The following is a 17,146-nucleotide window of genomic DNA, read 5'->3' as shown; positions in this document are numbered from 1 at the left end:
TTTGCTTGGCAGACGTTGTAGTTTTTGTCACCTGCTGTCTAGCAACAATCAACAGTCACGTTAGAAAAACTACAGCAACATACCGGATCTATAATAATAATAATAATAATAATAATAATAATAAATTAAATTTATATAGCGCTTAATATGGTACTCTAAGACGCTTCTAGCTACACGCAGCACTCGAGTTGAGGGGAGATGAGGGGGGATGGCATCTGTTGGGAAAAATAACCTGCTGAGTACATCACATGTACATTACAAATATAGCTAACTCCTACCCTAGCCTGATGAGCACATCACATGGCAGACACATTACAATATAGTCAACTCTTGCTCTAACCCAACGAACACATAACACAAACATGATAATGTAGTCAGGTCAAGGCCGGAGCCGAAGGCCCCATTTCCCCATCCAGGCAAATGGTAGACACTCAGACAATGCACCAGTCATCCTCAAGAACAGGAGCCACATTAATTTATCACACAGGAGACATTTTGAGAGCTCTCCCCCGTTAGGAGGAACCAAGAGATACAACTGCCCATACCAGGGCCTGAGAGCCACATTAAATTATCACACAGGAGACACTTCGGGGGGCGCTCCCCCGTTTTAATTTATCACACAGGAGACATTTTGAGAGCTCTCCCCCGTTAGGAGGAACACAAGAAGATACACATGCACATAGCAGGGCCTGAGAGCCAAGGTCAAGCAAAAACACACAGAACCACGCACACCTCAAACGCACACACCTCATCGAGGGGAGGATACAGCATAAGACTGTATCACACAGGGACTCAGGATCTTCTTCTGAAGCAGACCTTCCACGGAGGCGAAGCTCTGGAAGAACCATCAGCGCTGATTAGGGACTTAGACATATTCGATTTCTCACGCTTTATGACTCTGTATAACCGTTGCCACTTTACTTAATAAATCCAAGGTCCTCGTGCCGACAGACTTTATTACCTCTCCGTCTCATTTCATCTGGTCCAGTAACTAGACAGACCGTTTTTCCCCTCAATTTGGTGACCCCGACGTGATCTTTCGTCGAATTGAATCGCAATTGGGAAACGAGAGACGGAGAGCGGCACGACCTCGGGACCCCGGAGCACCGGACCGATTCCTGCAGTCTCACCTCGCGTACGCCCAACAAAAGGTAGGCAGAACCTGTTGATAAAATCCAAACTCTGCATAGTAATATAGGAACCACATTAGGAGGTGAGACTGTGAGAGCGGTTCGCTACGGGATATCTCGTGGGGACGAATAGGACTGCATCCCAGCATTTCCCCATAAACCCGATTGACCCTGAACGCGTGACACATCGAATATCGGCTCGTTGCATGGTGAAGGAATACCCACGAGACCATAGGGCCTATAAGAATCGGGCATAGTGATACAAGACTACCGATGGCCAAGTAATGGATGTGTAATAAATAAACCGGCGTTTTAAAGAGGGTTAGGGTCCCCACCGGTGTCTTAAGAGGGTTAGAGTCCCCACCGGCGTCTTAAAGAGGGTTAGGGTCCCCACCGGCGTTTTAAAGAGGGTTAGGGTCCCCACCGGCGTTTTAAAGAGGGTTAGGGTTCCCACCGGTGTCTTAAGAGGGTTAGAGTCCCCACCGGCGTTTTAAAGAGGGTTAGGGTCCCCACCGGTGTCTTAAGAGGGTTAGAGTCCCCTTCTTTGTTTGTGTATTAAATAATTCTGTGTCTTAAAGAGGGTTAGGGTCCTCACCGGCGTTTTAAAGAGGGTCAGGGTCCCCCCCGGTGTCTTAAGAGGGTTAGAGTCCACTTCTTTGTTTGTGTATTAAATAATTCTGTGTCTTAAGAGGGTTAGATTCCCCTTCTTTGTTTGTGTATTAAATAATTCTGTGTCTTAAGAGGGTTAGAGTCCCCTTCTTTGTTTGAGTATTAAATAATTCTATGTGGTAAGAAGGTTAGAGTCCTTTATCAGGGTTAGAGTCCCTTTGCAGAGGAAACGGTATGCCTGGGGCATGAGTGGCACCCAGAGGAAAAAGGTAAATGAGAATAAGATAAACTAGGCTCGTTGCGTGGTGAAAGAACACCCTCGAGGCCTAAGGCTCGCCGCCTTTGATAAGTGAATCTGAGGTGCCCGAAGAAGCACAACGATTTCTTGGCCATATATTCATTGCATATGCGGGGACTGACGGACAGACACCTGAACTGACGCAGACTAGGGATAGCAGAGACCTCTCACCCCCACCTTCACGACCAGAGAGCAAGTGCGTGTGTATGGAATCCAGAATGAGAGTCAGCGTGGGTGGAAGAATAGGAGCTCAAGACTAGGAGAGCAAGAGAGAGAGACAGAGAGACAGTGTGAGCATGGGTGAGAGAGAGACAGAGAGACAGTGTGTGTATGCGCGTGAGAGAGAGACAGAGACAGTGTGTGTATGTGCGTGTGAGAGAGAGACAGAATGAGAGGAGCCGTGTGTGAAGTCAGTGTGAATGTGCGTGACAGCATGTACATGTCAATGTGCGTTTGTGTGAGAGGGAGCGAGAGAGATAGCAAGGAGAGATAGCAAGGAGAGCTAAAGTCGGAGGATGATCGAGAGGGACCATTTTCCCTCTAGTCAGTTGGAGGTAGCGATAGAGTGCGTGTTTTTCTAACAATGAACGGTTGTTTCAGGACCACGAGAAGGGACTCGTGGTCCAGTGTAATCCCCTTTCCCATATGTGTAGTCCTCCCATTTGAGGTCCCCGTCCACCATATTTGAAGTCCTCTACTCCACCTCATGTTGTAGTTCCCCTCCCTAGAATTGTATGGAAGTTAGAACCTGTGAGGGTGTTTTGGTTCGGCCTGACGAGGCCTGTACCAATTTCGGTGGTCAGCTTCGTAGTTTCGTGTATATAGAAATTTGGAAAGGGGGAGCAGTATTAAGTTATATATAATAAAGTGAAAAGTTATTTGTGAATGAAGGGACAGAAGGATCTTTTTGTGTGTGAGAGATAGTTATTAGGCCATTGTTCCATGATGGATAGTTCAGGATGTTGCATTCCAGGCTTATCTGTTAACGGTCCTAGGTGCGGCCTGACCCTAAGGGGAGTGAGGAAGAATAAGAGAGAGAACTGTAACCCCTCTTTGCCTTATGAGGTTACAGGTATTTTTGGGTTTCGGTTTCAATTCGAAGTTGGACCAGTTACCAGGATTCTAGGTTAACGCTCATGGAGCCCAGGATGGAACATCAATACTGACCACACTCACACAAAACATAGTTTCAGAACTGTATTGTTAACAAAAATTTTCAACATGGAAAATAATAAAATGCGCGCAAAATAAAATAGAAATATAAAGAAATGTCTTTATGGTCTTCTCTTCCTTGATATGAGCTCAGTTTATATCGTTGGGGCCCTTTGATCTTCGTGTTTCCTACCACACCGCAGGTTTGGGAGGTAGTTCAGTTGACTCTGTTCCTTAGTTCCGGCTCGCCATCTGGTTATCTCCAGCGGATGTCTGGAAGCTGCCTGGTGGCTATCCAGTGCTGGTCTCCTATCTATCGTTGACTACCAGTGTCGCTGATGTCCCCTTGACATCGAGCGTCACCAATTCAAATCCTTCACAAAAACCTGACCTGTAGAACAGGCCACATTCATACATCTCAGTAAATTACAACAGGCCATTGTTTCAGTTAAAATAAATAATAACATAAATATGACCTATATATTAATTTAAATCAATTAACAAAAATATATTATCCACATAGGTCTCACTTTACCAGTGAATGAAATAAAAACTCAAATAACTCAAAATAGCCTTTTAGCATCAATTGTCCGAATTAAATAATATTTGTCCGAATTAAATAATGAATCCCCCTTTTTCTCTCCTTCCATACAATGCACACAATAGCTTAACATTTAGAATTACCCCACGGTGTTAGCAGTTAACTCGTGCGTTAGCTCGAGTTCAATGCTAATTCGCCTTAGCCGCTACACTAGCGGCTAACGCACAAGGTTTCAATTTAGCAGTTAGCGACAAGTTCGCACTGACGCACACACACCTCCACTCGACGCTCCCCACATTCAAAAGACACATTAAACTCACCGCCGAGCGGGCAACATCAACTGTGGACTGTTGAGTCAGCTCGCGGTGTTTTCCAACTACTTCTAGATACTTTTAACTACTTCTAGATATTTTTCAATCGTGCAACCGAACGGTGCGTTCTCTCCTCTATGGAAGCATATATGTAGCAAAATTCAAATGGCAATGCAATTTGGAATTACATTATGCATTTGACAATTCATTATGCAATTTTATAATGTAATTTGTAAATACGTTATTCAAAGTGTATTTTAACATGCAAAGTGACAATGCAATCCTCAATTAAATTTGCAAAAGTTATAACAATACAAATAGAATAACATTTTGTCAAATTATTTGAGTTCCTTTATACAAATTGAAAAGCTATAGCGTCCCCGTGATTGCAATCCACTTCGCCACGCTCCATGTGTTGCGATATTCAAATTACATTTCAATCCGCAAAACGAACGCTTTGCAAAAGATTTGGCAAAACGGAATCCAAAGAGGAATCCAAAGAGGAATCCAAAGAGGAATCCAAAGAGGAATACAAATAGGAATCCAAAGAGGAATACAAATAGGAATCCAAAAAGTCAATATGCAAAGTGGCAAACGTATCAGCCAATCAGCGTCTGGGCGGCAACTACGTCACTTGCTCGTAATTTCCTTGTTCCCTTCTAGTTCGTAGCCTATGGTCCATGGTCACCAATGGAGATTATTGATATGCTCCGAAGTTTGGCCGATGATGTGGAGAACAATCGAGTTGAAGACACAGATGCAGTAGATAGAGTGCGTGTTCTGGGAGATAGGATAGACGACTTATCCTCACTGGTACGTTTTGACGCCAGTGTGGTATACACAAAGATTTCCCAAGTGCTACAGGCACTGGGTGCAAAACATAGGGTCGGGAGACCCACCGTCTCCACCCACTCCTCACCTACAAAGCTCTCCACAACCTAGCCCCCAGTTACCTCTGCGACCTCCTCCAAGAATACACTCCCTCCCGCTCCCTCCGCTCAACCTCTGCTGGACTACTATGTATCCCCACATCACGACTCATTACGAATGGGTGCCCGGTCATTCAGCTGTTCAGCACCCAGGCTCTGGAACTCCCTCCCCCCACACATAAAACAGTCATACACCATTACAACCTTCAAGTCACAACTCACCTGTTCAAACTCGCACTCAACGTCTAACTGATCACTGTCTTGATTGTTTGTTTGTTTTGTCTTGTTTTTGTTTTATTTATTTATTTATTTATTTATTATTATTTTTCCACAATGTGTTGTTTTAAACTATTTGTGATAACTTTATGTTCTGTAAGGTGACCTTGGGTGTCTTGAAAGGCGCCCTTTAAATTAAATGCATTATTATTATTATTATTACCGTGGAGAGATACCCTTGGAGACAATAGAAAGTGACGTCCAGACGCTGATTGGCTGATACGTTTGCCACTTTGCATATTGACTTTTTGGATTCCTATTTGTATTCCTCTTTGGATTCCTATTTGGATTCCTCTTTGGATTCCGTTTTGGATTCCTATTTGGATTCCTCTTTGGATTCCGTTTTGGATTCCGTTTTGGATTCCGTTTTGCGGATTGAAATGTCATTTGAATATCGCACCACACGGAGCGTGGCAAAGTGGATTGCAATCACGGGGACGCTATAGCTTTGCAATTTGAATAAAGGAACTCAAAAGAATTTGACAAAATGTTATTGTATTTTTATTGTTATAACTTTTGCAAATGTAATTGAGGATTGCATTGTCACTTTGCATATTAAAATACACTTTGAATAACGTATTTACAAATTACATTATGAAATTGCATAATGCATTGTCAATTGCATAACGTAATTACTTATTGAATTGCAAATTGCAAATTGCATTGCCATTTGAATTTTGCTACATATATGCTTCCATACTCCTCTCCCACTAATTATCACGCAGTTATGCGCACCTACAACGCCGCTTCACCGTGACGTCATGACGCACATCTCTCTGCTCTGTCTGACGCAGTTAACCCCATAAATGCCAGCTATCGTTCTCTCACACATTCATACAAAGTAATAGCGAACTTTTACTCTTTCTTCTTTTAACTTTTTCACAGCTTATGAAGCCTGGGCTACAGAACACATTTCACCCCCATTTGTCGACCTACACCATTAAGGCAGTACAGAGAGACACACTAACGCACAGTACAGAGAAAGGAAATAGAGAGTGTGTTCAACTGAAAGCGTGTGGTGGCCATACGCCATAAAATACCACATATCCAAGGAATACAGGTAGAGCTCTGTTGAGTTTTCAGGCTTTGATAAATTTGTAGTTCCCCGTCTGCCATGTTTGAAGTTCTTTGTAGTCTCTGTCCATAGGTTTCACCTGAACAACCCCTCTGCTGGCCGAGAAAAGGAACTACCACTGGTTTCTCCCACACCCAGCCCCCGGAGCACGCTCGCTTCAAGGCGTTATGGCCGCACCCAAAGTGGGAGGGAGACACGCAGAGAGAGAGAGAAGCCACATTCCACCCTTATCTGTTGTCTTGCACCAAACAGCACCCCGTACTGAGGAGGGAGAGAGAGCGTGTTCTCCTGAAGGAGGGAGAGGGTCACAGGGAGACACGCAGTGGATATTCACATTATGGCTAATTTGTTTTTCTTTAAGTTTAGTTTTTATTTTGTTTTTTGTCTTCCTAGGACAACAGTAATGATAATCTAATGCAATTGGACTAAAGAAGGTGTTGCTATTAACTAAGTGATTATTATTATTTTCACACAGGAAAGAATAATTGAATAAATATGGATATGATAAAGATGAGGATAATAATTAAAAATATATACATCAAGTAAAAACGTAATCTTGATAAACTGTACAAGTAGGACTACACCAATTAAAATATAGGGTAAATCTCTTTGGTCAAGGATGACGGGGATTAGCGCTACATCTGCTGGAAAGGGATCCTACATGCTATGTTGTCAATTTGGATTCGGAAGTAGTGGGTTTACCTTTCAAATGCCACTACTGCTGCTGCAACACTTTAATAATTTTAACTCTGATAAATGACTTTTTTGTTTTACCCTGAGGTGTATCTTTTACGCACACACACGCTGCATAGGGCAGAAGCGGCTGAAGACTCTGTCTCCATCCCTCCACCTTGCGATCTATACCACCATATAGGTGGGGATTGATCGTATCCCAGGTACGGCATCCTGCAATAAGCCAGTATGGAAGGCTGGTTAGCCAACGACGGGTAAGATCCCACCTTGAAGCCCGGGACGACCTAAGGCAGGCACAGTCACGATTACTTGGCAGAGTCGCTGTGGGCACTGGCTTACTTGATCATGAAGTCACAAGCTGCAACAATCATAGGAAGTGCCGGGTGGGGTGTAGGGTGGAGGAGGAACAGGAGTCAGATATGTCAGCTCTTGCAGCAGAGGTGGTCTTGGAACGGGGCATGTCGCGTTTTATTTTATTTGACCTTTGTGGTATAGAAGGCCACTAACGCATGTACGTTTTTTCGGTTTAGTGCATGACTTTGGAACAGCGTGGTTTCAGGCGGCTGATGGTAAACCCACCCATATTGGGCTTTGGATTTGGACATACTGGTTTCAATTTCCCTTCCCAAAAGATTGGTTTCAGTTTGCTGATGCTTAAGGTTAGACGTTTCGACGTTGGTTGCACCAACGGCGTTCTTAGATTTGCTCATCATTTAATGTGCATGGTTTTGACCATTGCGCAAGGGGGGAGGTATTGAGGAGAATTAGGAAAATTTTTGAAAACAAGGTTTTTCTTCACCATACTTGCAAACAATGATTGACATCCAGCTAAATGAGTGTGAAATATTTGAAAAAACAGTGTTCAACAGATGGGTAGAAGCAGTCCCATCAGAAGACCAAAGTGCGGCTACGGTAATCAAGGTTCTGACTAGAGAAGTCATGCCAAGGTTTGGAATTCCGTCACAAATTAGCTCAGGCGATAGGGCAGTGTTTATTCAGAAGACACTCAAACGAGTGATTTAACATCTGCATGTCAAACAAAGACTAGTCTGTGTCTACAATCCTCAAACCACAAGGTATGGTGGAGAGAGGAATGGGACGCTTAAGACAAAGATTAACAAAATTAAATTAGAGTACTAAATTAAAGGACTAATGCACTACGACTGACACTAATGAGTTATCGCAAGAAAACTAACAGAACGACACATCTAACCCCGCATGAAATGCTTTAGGGTCGACCCATGCCTTCACTTAACATTCGAGGGTCCCAAAAGGGACTTCCATTAGAGTAATTAGAAATAGAATTAAGGAAAATATGTTTGAACATCTAACTGTTGTACATAAGTTTGTAATTCCAGCAAGAGAAACACAAAGTTCCAGGGCCAGAGGAGGAGCCAGATGCAGACACGCCCGGAGCCGACCAACTACCCAAGGATGACGCAATCAAATTTCAGCAGGGTTTGAATCAGTCCTGTTTTGGTGGTCCACTATTAACAAAAATGTTGATTGGATAAATAATATATACTATAATCAGCAACGGTTTGTAAGTTTTTCCACGGATAAGGTCAAGGGACTATATAGATATAGATATGCTATTGGCAGAGCAAGGAGGGGTGTGTGGGATGATAAGGACGACATGTTGTACTTTTATCCCCAATAACACAGTACGGATGGGTCGGTGGCCAGGGCGCCGGCAGGGTTACAGTCCCTCAGATTAGAGTTGGCAGAGAGCTCCGGCATTAATGACCCCTTCACAGGATGGATGGAGAGCCCAATGAGCGATGGGTGCTACAGGTGCAGCAGGTGCCATCCAAGCTTACCTGGGGATCGAGTATACACCGGAGAGTTTGGATGAGGGACCACCAGAGGGGCCCGACCTGATCTGGCTGGAGAACATAGAATAGACCCCCTGCACCATTGTCCAAGAGCCCCCACGCAATGCAGCGCACCAATACATGAAGATCATCCGGCCCCGGCGTCCTGTTTCCACCACCGTATGCTGAAACCCCACCACGACACCCCCCTTTCCCCCCCCCCCCCCCCCGCCTGTGACGTGCTAGTAACCTCTCCAGGTGGGCTGCCCCATTCCCGTCCCCGCCAACGGCACCACCCCCCTCCCACCTGATGCACCCACGTTGCCCGGACCAGGGATCTGCGTTCCGGTACCAGGGGCTGCGGCCCGTTCCCTTAAGGCTTGAGGGCACCCCTGGCTGTATTCGCTTCTGTACGCTTCACTGTTTTTAGCCGCTCCCATATCTATGCCCGCGTCTACGCAACCGACGCCGGGAACGCAAATGTTGTTGTTTATATCGCTGTCCCACTAGATAGAGCTCGGGGATACACACGGGCGAGATTCCAGGGGCCTTGATTGCCCGTTTATCAGATGAGGTCCTGAGCGCAGTTGAATAAAAGGGTCTAATGCTCAGGTGGCGCATTGCGTCCACCTGCCCGTGATGACGCTCAGGACTATTCCGTGGTTTCTTAGTTGTTCCCGTGCCCCGGGCCTACCCTGGATACCCCATGCGTGTGATTGCTTATTGTTACACGACCAGTTAACTCCTCCTCACATCCTTAGTGTGTGGTCATCTAGGGATGGGTTGAGGGGGATTGCCATTCGTTGTGTACCTCATATCTTTCTGATATTATTATTATAATTTAGGGACACGTTTCATGGTTGCATTTCTTTCCTGTGATTGTTATTGTGTAGTGTTTGTGTGATTGTTGCATTTTTGTTTATATCGTTATTGTTCACTGTTAGTTTTATTGTTGCATTTTGTTGTTGTTGTTGTGGTTTGGTGTTGGTTTTGTTGTGTATCATCTGCTGCCAGTATTGTTGGTATTGTCTGCTCGCGATGTAAGGCCGGGGTGGATGCCACCCCCTAGGTGGGGTGTGCATGGCATACCCATGTCTGAAGCATGGGTGGCGTTTCTCCCACGTGGTTCCCCATACACCCGGTCCAGCGAGTTGTTTTAGTCCCATGCTCATGGTTGTTTGTTTTTATGATCATTTTGCCTTCTTTCTGTTATTTCTAATGGTGTTATAATGGTAGTCCCGTGCTGGAGTCCTATCCCTCGTACCCCTAATGAGTAAAAGTCGTCTTGCGACGACTTGAGGGGGATATGTTGGGAAAAATAACCTGCTGAGTACATCACATGTACATTACAAATATAACTAACTCCTACCCTAGCCTGATGAGCACATCACATGGCAGACACATTACAATATAGTCAACTCTTGCTCTAACCCAACGAACACATAACACAAACATGATAATATAGTCAGGTCAAGGCCGGAGCCGAAGGCCCCATTTCCCCATCCAGGCAAATGGTAGACACTCAGACAATGCACCAGTCATCCTCAAGAACAGGAGAGCCACATTAATTTATCACACAGGAGACATTTTGAGAGCTCTCCCCCGTTAGGAGGAACCAAGAGATACACCTGCCCATACCAGGGCCTGAGAGCCACATTAAATTATCACACAGGAGACACTTTGGGGGGCGCTCCCCCGTTTTAATATATCACACAGGAGACATTTTGAGAGCTCTCCCCCGTTAGGAGGAACACAAGAAGATACACATGCACATACCAGGGCCTGAGAGCCAAGGTCAAGCAAAAACACACAGAACCACGCACACCTCAAACGCACACACCTCATCGAGAGGAGGATACAGCATAAGACTGTATCACACAGGGACTCAGGATCTTCTTCTGAAGCAGACCTTCCACGGAGGCGAAGCTCTGGACGAACCATCAGCGCTGATTAGGGACTTAGACATATTCGATTTCTCACGCTTTATGACTCTGTATAACCGTTGCCACTTTACTTAATAAATCCAAGGTCCTCGTGCCGACAGACTTTATTACCTCTCCGTCTCATTTCATCTGGTCCAGTAACTAGACAGACCGTTTTTCCCCTTACATCCCCCTTTGGAATTAAAATGATCAAAATCATCCCCCTTCTGAAACAGCCATCCCCCCTTCCCATCCCCTGTTATTTGATCAATTAATGTGGAAATATTACCGCCATTTCATTATAGCGGTTTCCTTTTTCAATTCGGCGCAACGTAGGGTTGCCTCAGTATTGCCTGGACATTTTCATACCGAGTAAAAAAAAAAAAAAAAAACTCTGTGTTGCCGGTGTCCTCAACACCGGTAACGATACTGCATTCTCGGGCAGTATGCTATTGCGCAAGCACGCAGGCGTACTTGCGCATTAGTGCCACGAGCTCTCACGAGACAGACACGTGAAGCATGAAGCATGAAGCTGTCTCTGCATCTCAGACATCGCTTCCACAGGCAACTAGCTCTCTCCCCTTTTCTCCCTTTCATTCCAACCTGTGAGCAAAGCTAGTTTCCCTTCTCTGCCGAATGCATTTTTGAAAAAAAAGAATAAGTATCAGTTTTTAAAATCCTTAAATGTGATGCATGCCTCCGAATCGTGTGATGCGTCCGATCAGCTGCAAAATAAGAGCGATGACATGACAGTAGTCATAGCTCTTATTTTATCTCCAAAAATATATGATAATATAATAACAATAATTATTATTATCACACCGTTGTTGGTCTCCCACCTGTCATCAGCACAAATGATCTGTCCCTAAAAGTAAAACTCCACCATCCCCCCTGGCTTTTTTTACACTCGACCACTGGCTACACGGGTAAGAAAACGACAAGCACGCTGCACAAACTTGTTGGGACAAGCAAGGATACGGAGCGGGTGAAAAACTCCTTAAAAGTGTGTGTGTGTTTGTGTGTCACTCTGTTCGAGCCTGCACAAGAGTTCAATGTTTTCATTAGCTCCAAGGCCCACCTGGGCTGTACCATTTCGGGAGAGGCCGCTCAGTTACTCCCCTCTAGACAAAATCGACTTGGTTGCGACGTTGACAGTTTGTGAGCGTTGCGTGTGTTCAGTGGGTGAGAGGTTGCGGGCGCACCGCTCAGGCTGCCGGACAGCGCTCGAAGGAACTTTTATAAACGCAATATTGTTATTCCGCAGTATTCAGCCTGACAGCCCCGAAACGTTAACGGCCCACCGGGGATTACCACTCCGCCAGTGTGTGTGTGTGTGTGTGTGTGTGTGTGTGTGTGTGTGTGTGTGTGTGTGTGTGTGTGTGTGTGTGTGTGTGCAGGGCCGTAGCACCAAATCCTGGGCCCCTATACTATAGGTACTGATGGGCCCCCCTGCGCCAGGTTGTTGACGGGGGGGGGGGGGGGGGAGCGATTGTTGACGGGGGGTGGAGGGGTAAAAGAAAAAAAAAAGGTAAAATAATTTTTTTTTTTTTTTTGGTCATGGGCCCCCCCTCTGCCTTGGGCCCCCCCACAACTGTCCCCTTTGTCCCCGCAGTCCGACGGCCCTGTGTGTGTGTGTGTGTGTGTGTGTGTGTGTGTGTGTGTGTGTGTTATTCGATAGCCTGGTAATGTGTATAAGCCTACGCACGGTTTAAATAATAAATGTTGTAGTAGGGGAGACCAGGGACAGTTGTAACAGGGGACGGTTGTAACACTGTGAATTCCTCCAATCAGAAACCAGCTATGATGACGAAACTCACTGTGCTTTAGTGATGCGTCGGTCGCGAACGATCCGGCTCAAAGAGCCGGCTCTTTGACGTGAACGATTGGAACCGGCTCTACGATGGGAGCCGTTTTAAGATCCTATTTGGGAGCCGGTTTTTTTTTCAGTTTTTCGCTCTCTCCGCCTCCCCGTCGCTGCATGTGCTTTTGCTCTGCTTTTCGTTTTTTTTCTCCTGCGGTGCCTCGCTGTCTCTCCCCCTCCCCCTCTCTCTCCTTGCGCGTTCTGCCTGTGGTAAAGCAGAGTTTTTTTTTTTTTTATTAATAATGCGCCGGGAAAACACTGAAAAAAAAGTTTCTCTCCACTTTTTTTTTGGAAACCGCAGGCAATTGGCCAAGCTGTATAGCGTTCGTGGGCAGGTGTCAATGCACAGTCACGCACGCAGCAGTCAAGAAGCACACACGGCATAAAGAAGGGGAGTCAGTGTGACAATTGAATAGGCCTGTGTGATAATGAGTGGTGACAGAAAACGGAGCAAAATCTGGACTCATTTTAATGTCAGACTCCACCAGGGCAGAGTGTAGACTCTGCAAAACCAGAATATCCTATCGTGCAGGCTCCACTAACAACCTGCACAGACGGAAGTGGTGCTATTTAGTAATAAAGGTTTTATTCATAAAGCATTGTTATGCTGCATTTTTACTCATAAGTGCTTAACAATGTCAATAATGAAACAAAATGTTATAAAATTAGGTTTAAGCTATTGATTAATTAATAATGTAAAACATGTGTATGGGGAGCCGTTTGTTGTAGGCTAATGTTATGCAAGCCGACAGCTCCCCCTAGTGGGCTTGTGTGTGTATGGACTCGGGCAGTCAACACGTGCCAGTCTTGTTATGTGACAACGCGTTCAATACATGCTTAAGAGACTCAGCTTGACTCTGTGTATTCTTCCATGCACATACACCTGCAACACCGTTTGGGAGCCGAAAGAGCCGGCTCTCCACAGTAAGAAGAGCCATTAGAGCCGCATCTCGCAAAGGAGCCGAAAATCCCATCACTACTGTGCTTGTGCCCATTTAGTTTCCCTCCTTACTTGCGAAAACGGGAGTCGCATTTGAAACCTACAGGGGGCGCTATAAAGCAAAGTCGGTTTTTGAGGTCAAAAAAACACTTTTCTTCCCGATGTTCTTTTTTGGATGCTGTCCAAAGATAAAATGTCTACGAATTCAAACAAGTATTATTAGAATCCCTGTTTTGTAAGCTAGAAATATACATGGCTATCAAGTGTCAAACTAGCAGTAAAGCCAGTTGACATGAGATCAAAACATGGTTCGTCATACTGGGACAGTTGTAACGCTGTTACAACCGTCCCAGTATGACGAACGAATGTTTGAGTTATTGTTTTTTTTTTTTTGTTTTTTTTTGGTTTTGTAAATTTGTGAAGTGTTCATATAGTGTAATAATTCTTATGTTAATAGAGGTGTTCTACGCATTAAATCATTTTCCGCATTATAATTTGACGGCTTCACCTCTTTTTTGTCATGTTGTATGAAAAGAAAAGGTAATCATTACAAATAAATATAATACATTAATAATCATTAATCATTACTAATAAATATAATAATTAATAATAACAATAACATGAAATATAAGTAATATTGAGTATATGATTGACTAATTACATATATTTTGGACATGTTACAACCGTCCCTGACATGTGTTACAACCATCCCATACACTGGGATGGTTGTAACAGTGAGTGAGACTGTATTAAAATCAATTTTGCAACCTGTACATATTTTCATAAAACCACTTAAATACCATGTTTCAGTAGATGACAGATTGAAGTTTATAATATAACAAATTGGTTATTCCAGTGTAAATGGTTTTTGATTTATTGCTAAAAAATGCAAAAAGTGTTACAACTGTCCCTGGTCTCCCCTATTTCCCATCTTTGCTGAGCAAGAGATTTGTTCGAAAGTTCAGTGATTGAAAAAAATAAAAGGCTGGGCTATTGAGGTTTTACGGCAGGACTACCACTGTCATGCACCTACCCGATGTCAAGTGGACCGGGTTGAATTCACTGCGGGTCTCTCTTCTTATATCCATCTTACCAAATATATTTTATTACTGTCTTTCTCAACACTCTCTGATTTCACTAAAAGGCTAGCAGCACGAAATCAAGGAATATTTAGAATATAACAAAAATTGAGATTATTCGCGAGTTAACTATGACATTAATGTGATTAAATATTTTAATCGCTTGACAGCACTATATATATTTAATAGCTGGGGCAATTTCTGAAGCCGTATCTGTATGTTCACACCAAAAGCTGAAAAAGATGCAAAATCGCCGAATAGCTCAAAACGCAACGCTGTCCGAAATATTTACAGCTCATATCAATCTAGCGATTTTTCTTTTCCATTTAAAGGAGCCGCTTTTTTTGCCTGCACGCTCGTAGTTGTGGCAAGTGCTGCTGCTGATGACGAGCCACAAAAAGATAGTCAGACGTTTGGTCAATAGAAAAATAATAATAAGCATAAATACATGAAACACTGTATAACTAATTAATGGAGCCATTGCTTATATGCTAGCTTGGTTGATCGCTATCGTGTGTGTGTGTGTGTGTGTGTGTGTGTGTGTGTGTGTGTGTGTGTGTGTGTGTGTGTGTGTGTGTGTGTGTGTGTGTGTGTGTGTGTGTGTGTGTGTGTGTGTGTGTGTGTGTGTGTGTGTGCGCGCGCGCTGTTTATTATGGAAAAGATCCGCTCAACGTGAGCATTTGTGCCAGGCAAACACAAGGCAAACTGACACATTAGAAATAGATTTTTGTGCGGTATGTCCCTGCTTCTGAAATGCGCGCACATCTCCACCCACTCTTTGCATCAGCATTCCTCTGTGCGACCATCCCTGTTGCGTAATGCGGATTGCGTATGTCCTCATAGATTGTTGAAATCATATGCTGGATGCTTTATTCTTTCTTTGTGTTTTTTAGTTTATGATCTGGCTATAATAAGACCACGTTGGCTATGCAATCGCGGACAAATACGATGCCCTGCAGGAGCCGCAATTATTCTCTCACGCACCATAAAGAAGGAACAAATGTGTGTACTAGGAACTAGGAACTAAAGTTCTCGCGTATGTTTACTGGCGAGAGACAGTAAACATACGAGAGACATCTGCATTCTGATTGGCTGGCAGTTATTTACAGCCGAAACGCTACTAGCTCATTTGCATAGAGTTTAGCTGTTTTCAACTCTCATTTACAGCTTTACAGCTTTAAAGCTATCACTCAAGCGTTTTATCGGTCCTATCGCATTATCGCTCTTGTCTAATATAAAGTTAATGGTCGTTTATCGCTCAAAACGCTTTACAGCTTTTGGTGTGAACGCACAGTAACAGAATATAAAGGTCCAGGGATTATTGTCTTTTAAATTTCACTCCCTAGCACTAGGAGGCGCTAGATTATTTTCTTTTTTGTTGTTTGGCTGTGAAAACGGAACAGAAGGATACGACCTCTAGTCGAGTCCGATACCGCACAAAGCGTCTCTACAACAGAACCGAATCATGTCTGGACTCGTTAAGGCTGCCGCGGCCCGTGTGGCCCCTGCAATGCGGACCGGCATCATCACCCAGCGGGCCTCCCTCTACACCCGGCCCGCTAAGGAGAAGCTCGGCACCGCCGTAAGTCAAGTTTATATCGAAACGCTCGGTCGACTAGGACGCTCCTCACAAGGTGGCGTCTTTCGCTGCACGTTTCCAATGTAGACCTGTGTTTTAACCTGATCTATAATATGTTTAACCTCATCTACAATGCGTTTAAACCTAATCTGTAATATTTTTTAAGCATGTATGCCAGCTCTACGCCATTTAAAGTGAGGTAAACTACTAGGATTCCACCCCAGTGTCTCTACTTCCTCCCATTTAGGTCAATATAACGACTGAAGCGTTATGACATTCATGCATGCAACCACGGATAGATTAATTGCAGATTGACTAATGATTAGGATTGCCTTATTCTAGAAGGTATTGTATATGAAATGATTGTATGTGCTAATGGTCCTAATAGCTTTTTTATTGGGTAAGGTTATGATTAGATATTACAATGTTTCATGTGCGAAAGGATTATTGTATCAATAGGTTGTGGTACTTTCACGTGTAGGCTATACATCATGTATCATCTTCTATATAATATCTCGAAGGTCAGGGATGTTATTGTGAAATATGTTTTTGTTAAACTATGCAATATACGTTACATGCTGTAATTAATAACTTTAATTGCTGTTTCTATTTGTTGTTTAGGAAACTGCCATCGGACTTGGCATGTTCTCCTTGGCCATCCTGGGACCATCTGGATGGATTCTAGCCCACTTGGAGGAATACAAGAAGAAAGAATGAGGACATTTGTTTGGTGCATACAACTCCTCAATGAGTTTCCTGGGACCATGTGCAGATACCTGAGTGTGAGGGCGCAGTCTGAACCTTCTCTCTACTCCTACCTCAACGGCAGTTACATTCTTCATCTTCCATTTGAATACCGTTGACTTGTTATTTGACATGTGCCCTTATAAGGGCATTCTAACAATGTTAATAAATCATATTTAAATACTGAAATCAA

The 17,146-nt window shown here is 44.0% G+C and overlaps 1 protein-coding gene across 1 annotated transcript; it reads left to right on the top strand.

Annotated features, from left to right (window-relative positions):
* The first annotated feature begins 15,774 nt into the window (after nt 1-15,774).
* On the top strand, nt 15,775-17,146 carry LOC115544322 (cytochrome c oxidase subunit 8A, mitochondrial). The gene is made up of 2 exons (XM_030357208.1): nt 15,775-16,212; nt 16,831-17,146. The coding sequence occupies exons 1-2, from the start codon at nt 16,096-16,098 to the stop codon at nt 16,924-16,926; spliced, it is 213 nt and encodes a 70-aa protein (XP_030213068.1). The 5' UTR covers nt 15,775-16,095; the 3' UTR covers nt 16,927-17,146.

The sequence above is a fragment of the Gadus morhua genome, chromosome 5 (assembly GCF_902167405.1).
Source record: "Gadus morhua chromosome 5, gadMor3.0, whole genome shotgun sequence".
Classification (NCBI taxonomy): Eukaryota; Metazoa; Chordata; class Actinopteri; order Gadiformes; family Gadidae; genus Gadus; species Gadus morhua.
The sequence above is the reverse complement of the archived record's forward strand: the minus strand, read 5'-3'. Positions and strand labels throughout refer to the sequence as shown.

What these genes read in the sequence shown, in the direction of transcription:
- LOC115544322 (XM_030357208.1), top strand. Translation starts at nt 16,096, where the DNA reads ATGTCTGGACTCGTTAAGGCTGCCGCGGCCCGTGTGGCCCCTGCAATG. An exon ending in AGGAGAAGCTCGGCACCGCC is followed by an intron (nt 16,213 to 16,830) that starts GTAAGTCAAGTT and finishes TTTGTTGTTTAG; the next exon opens with GAAACTGCCATCGGACTTGG.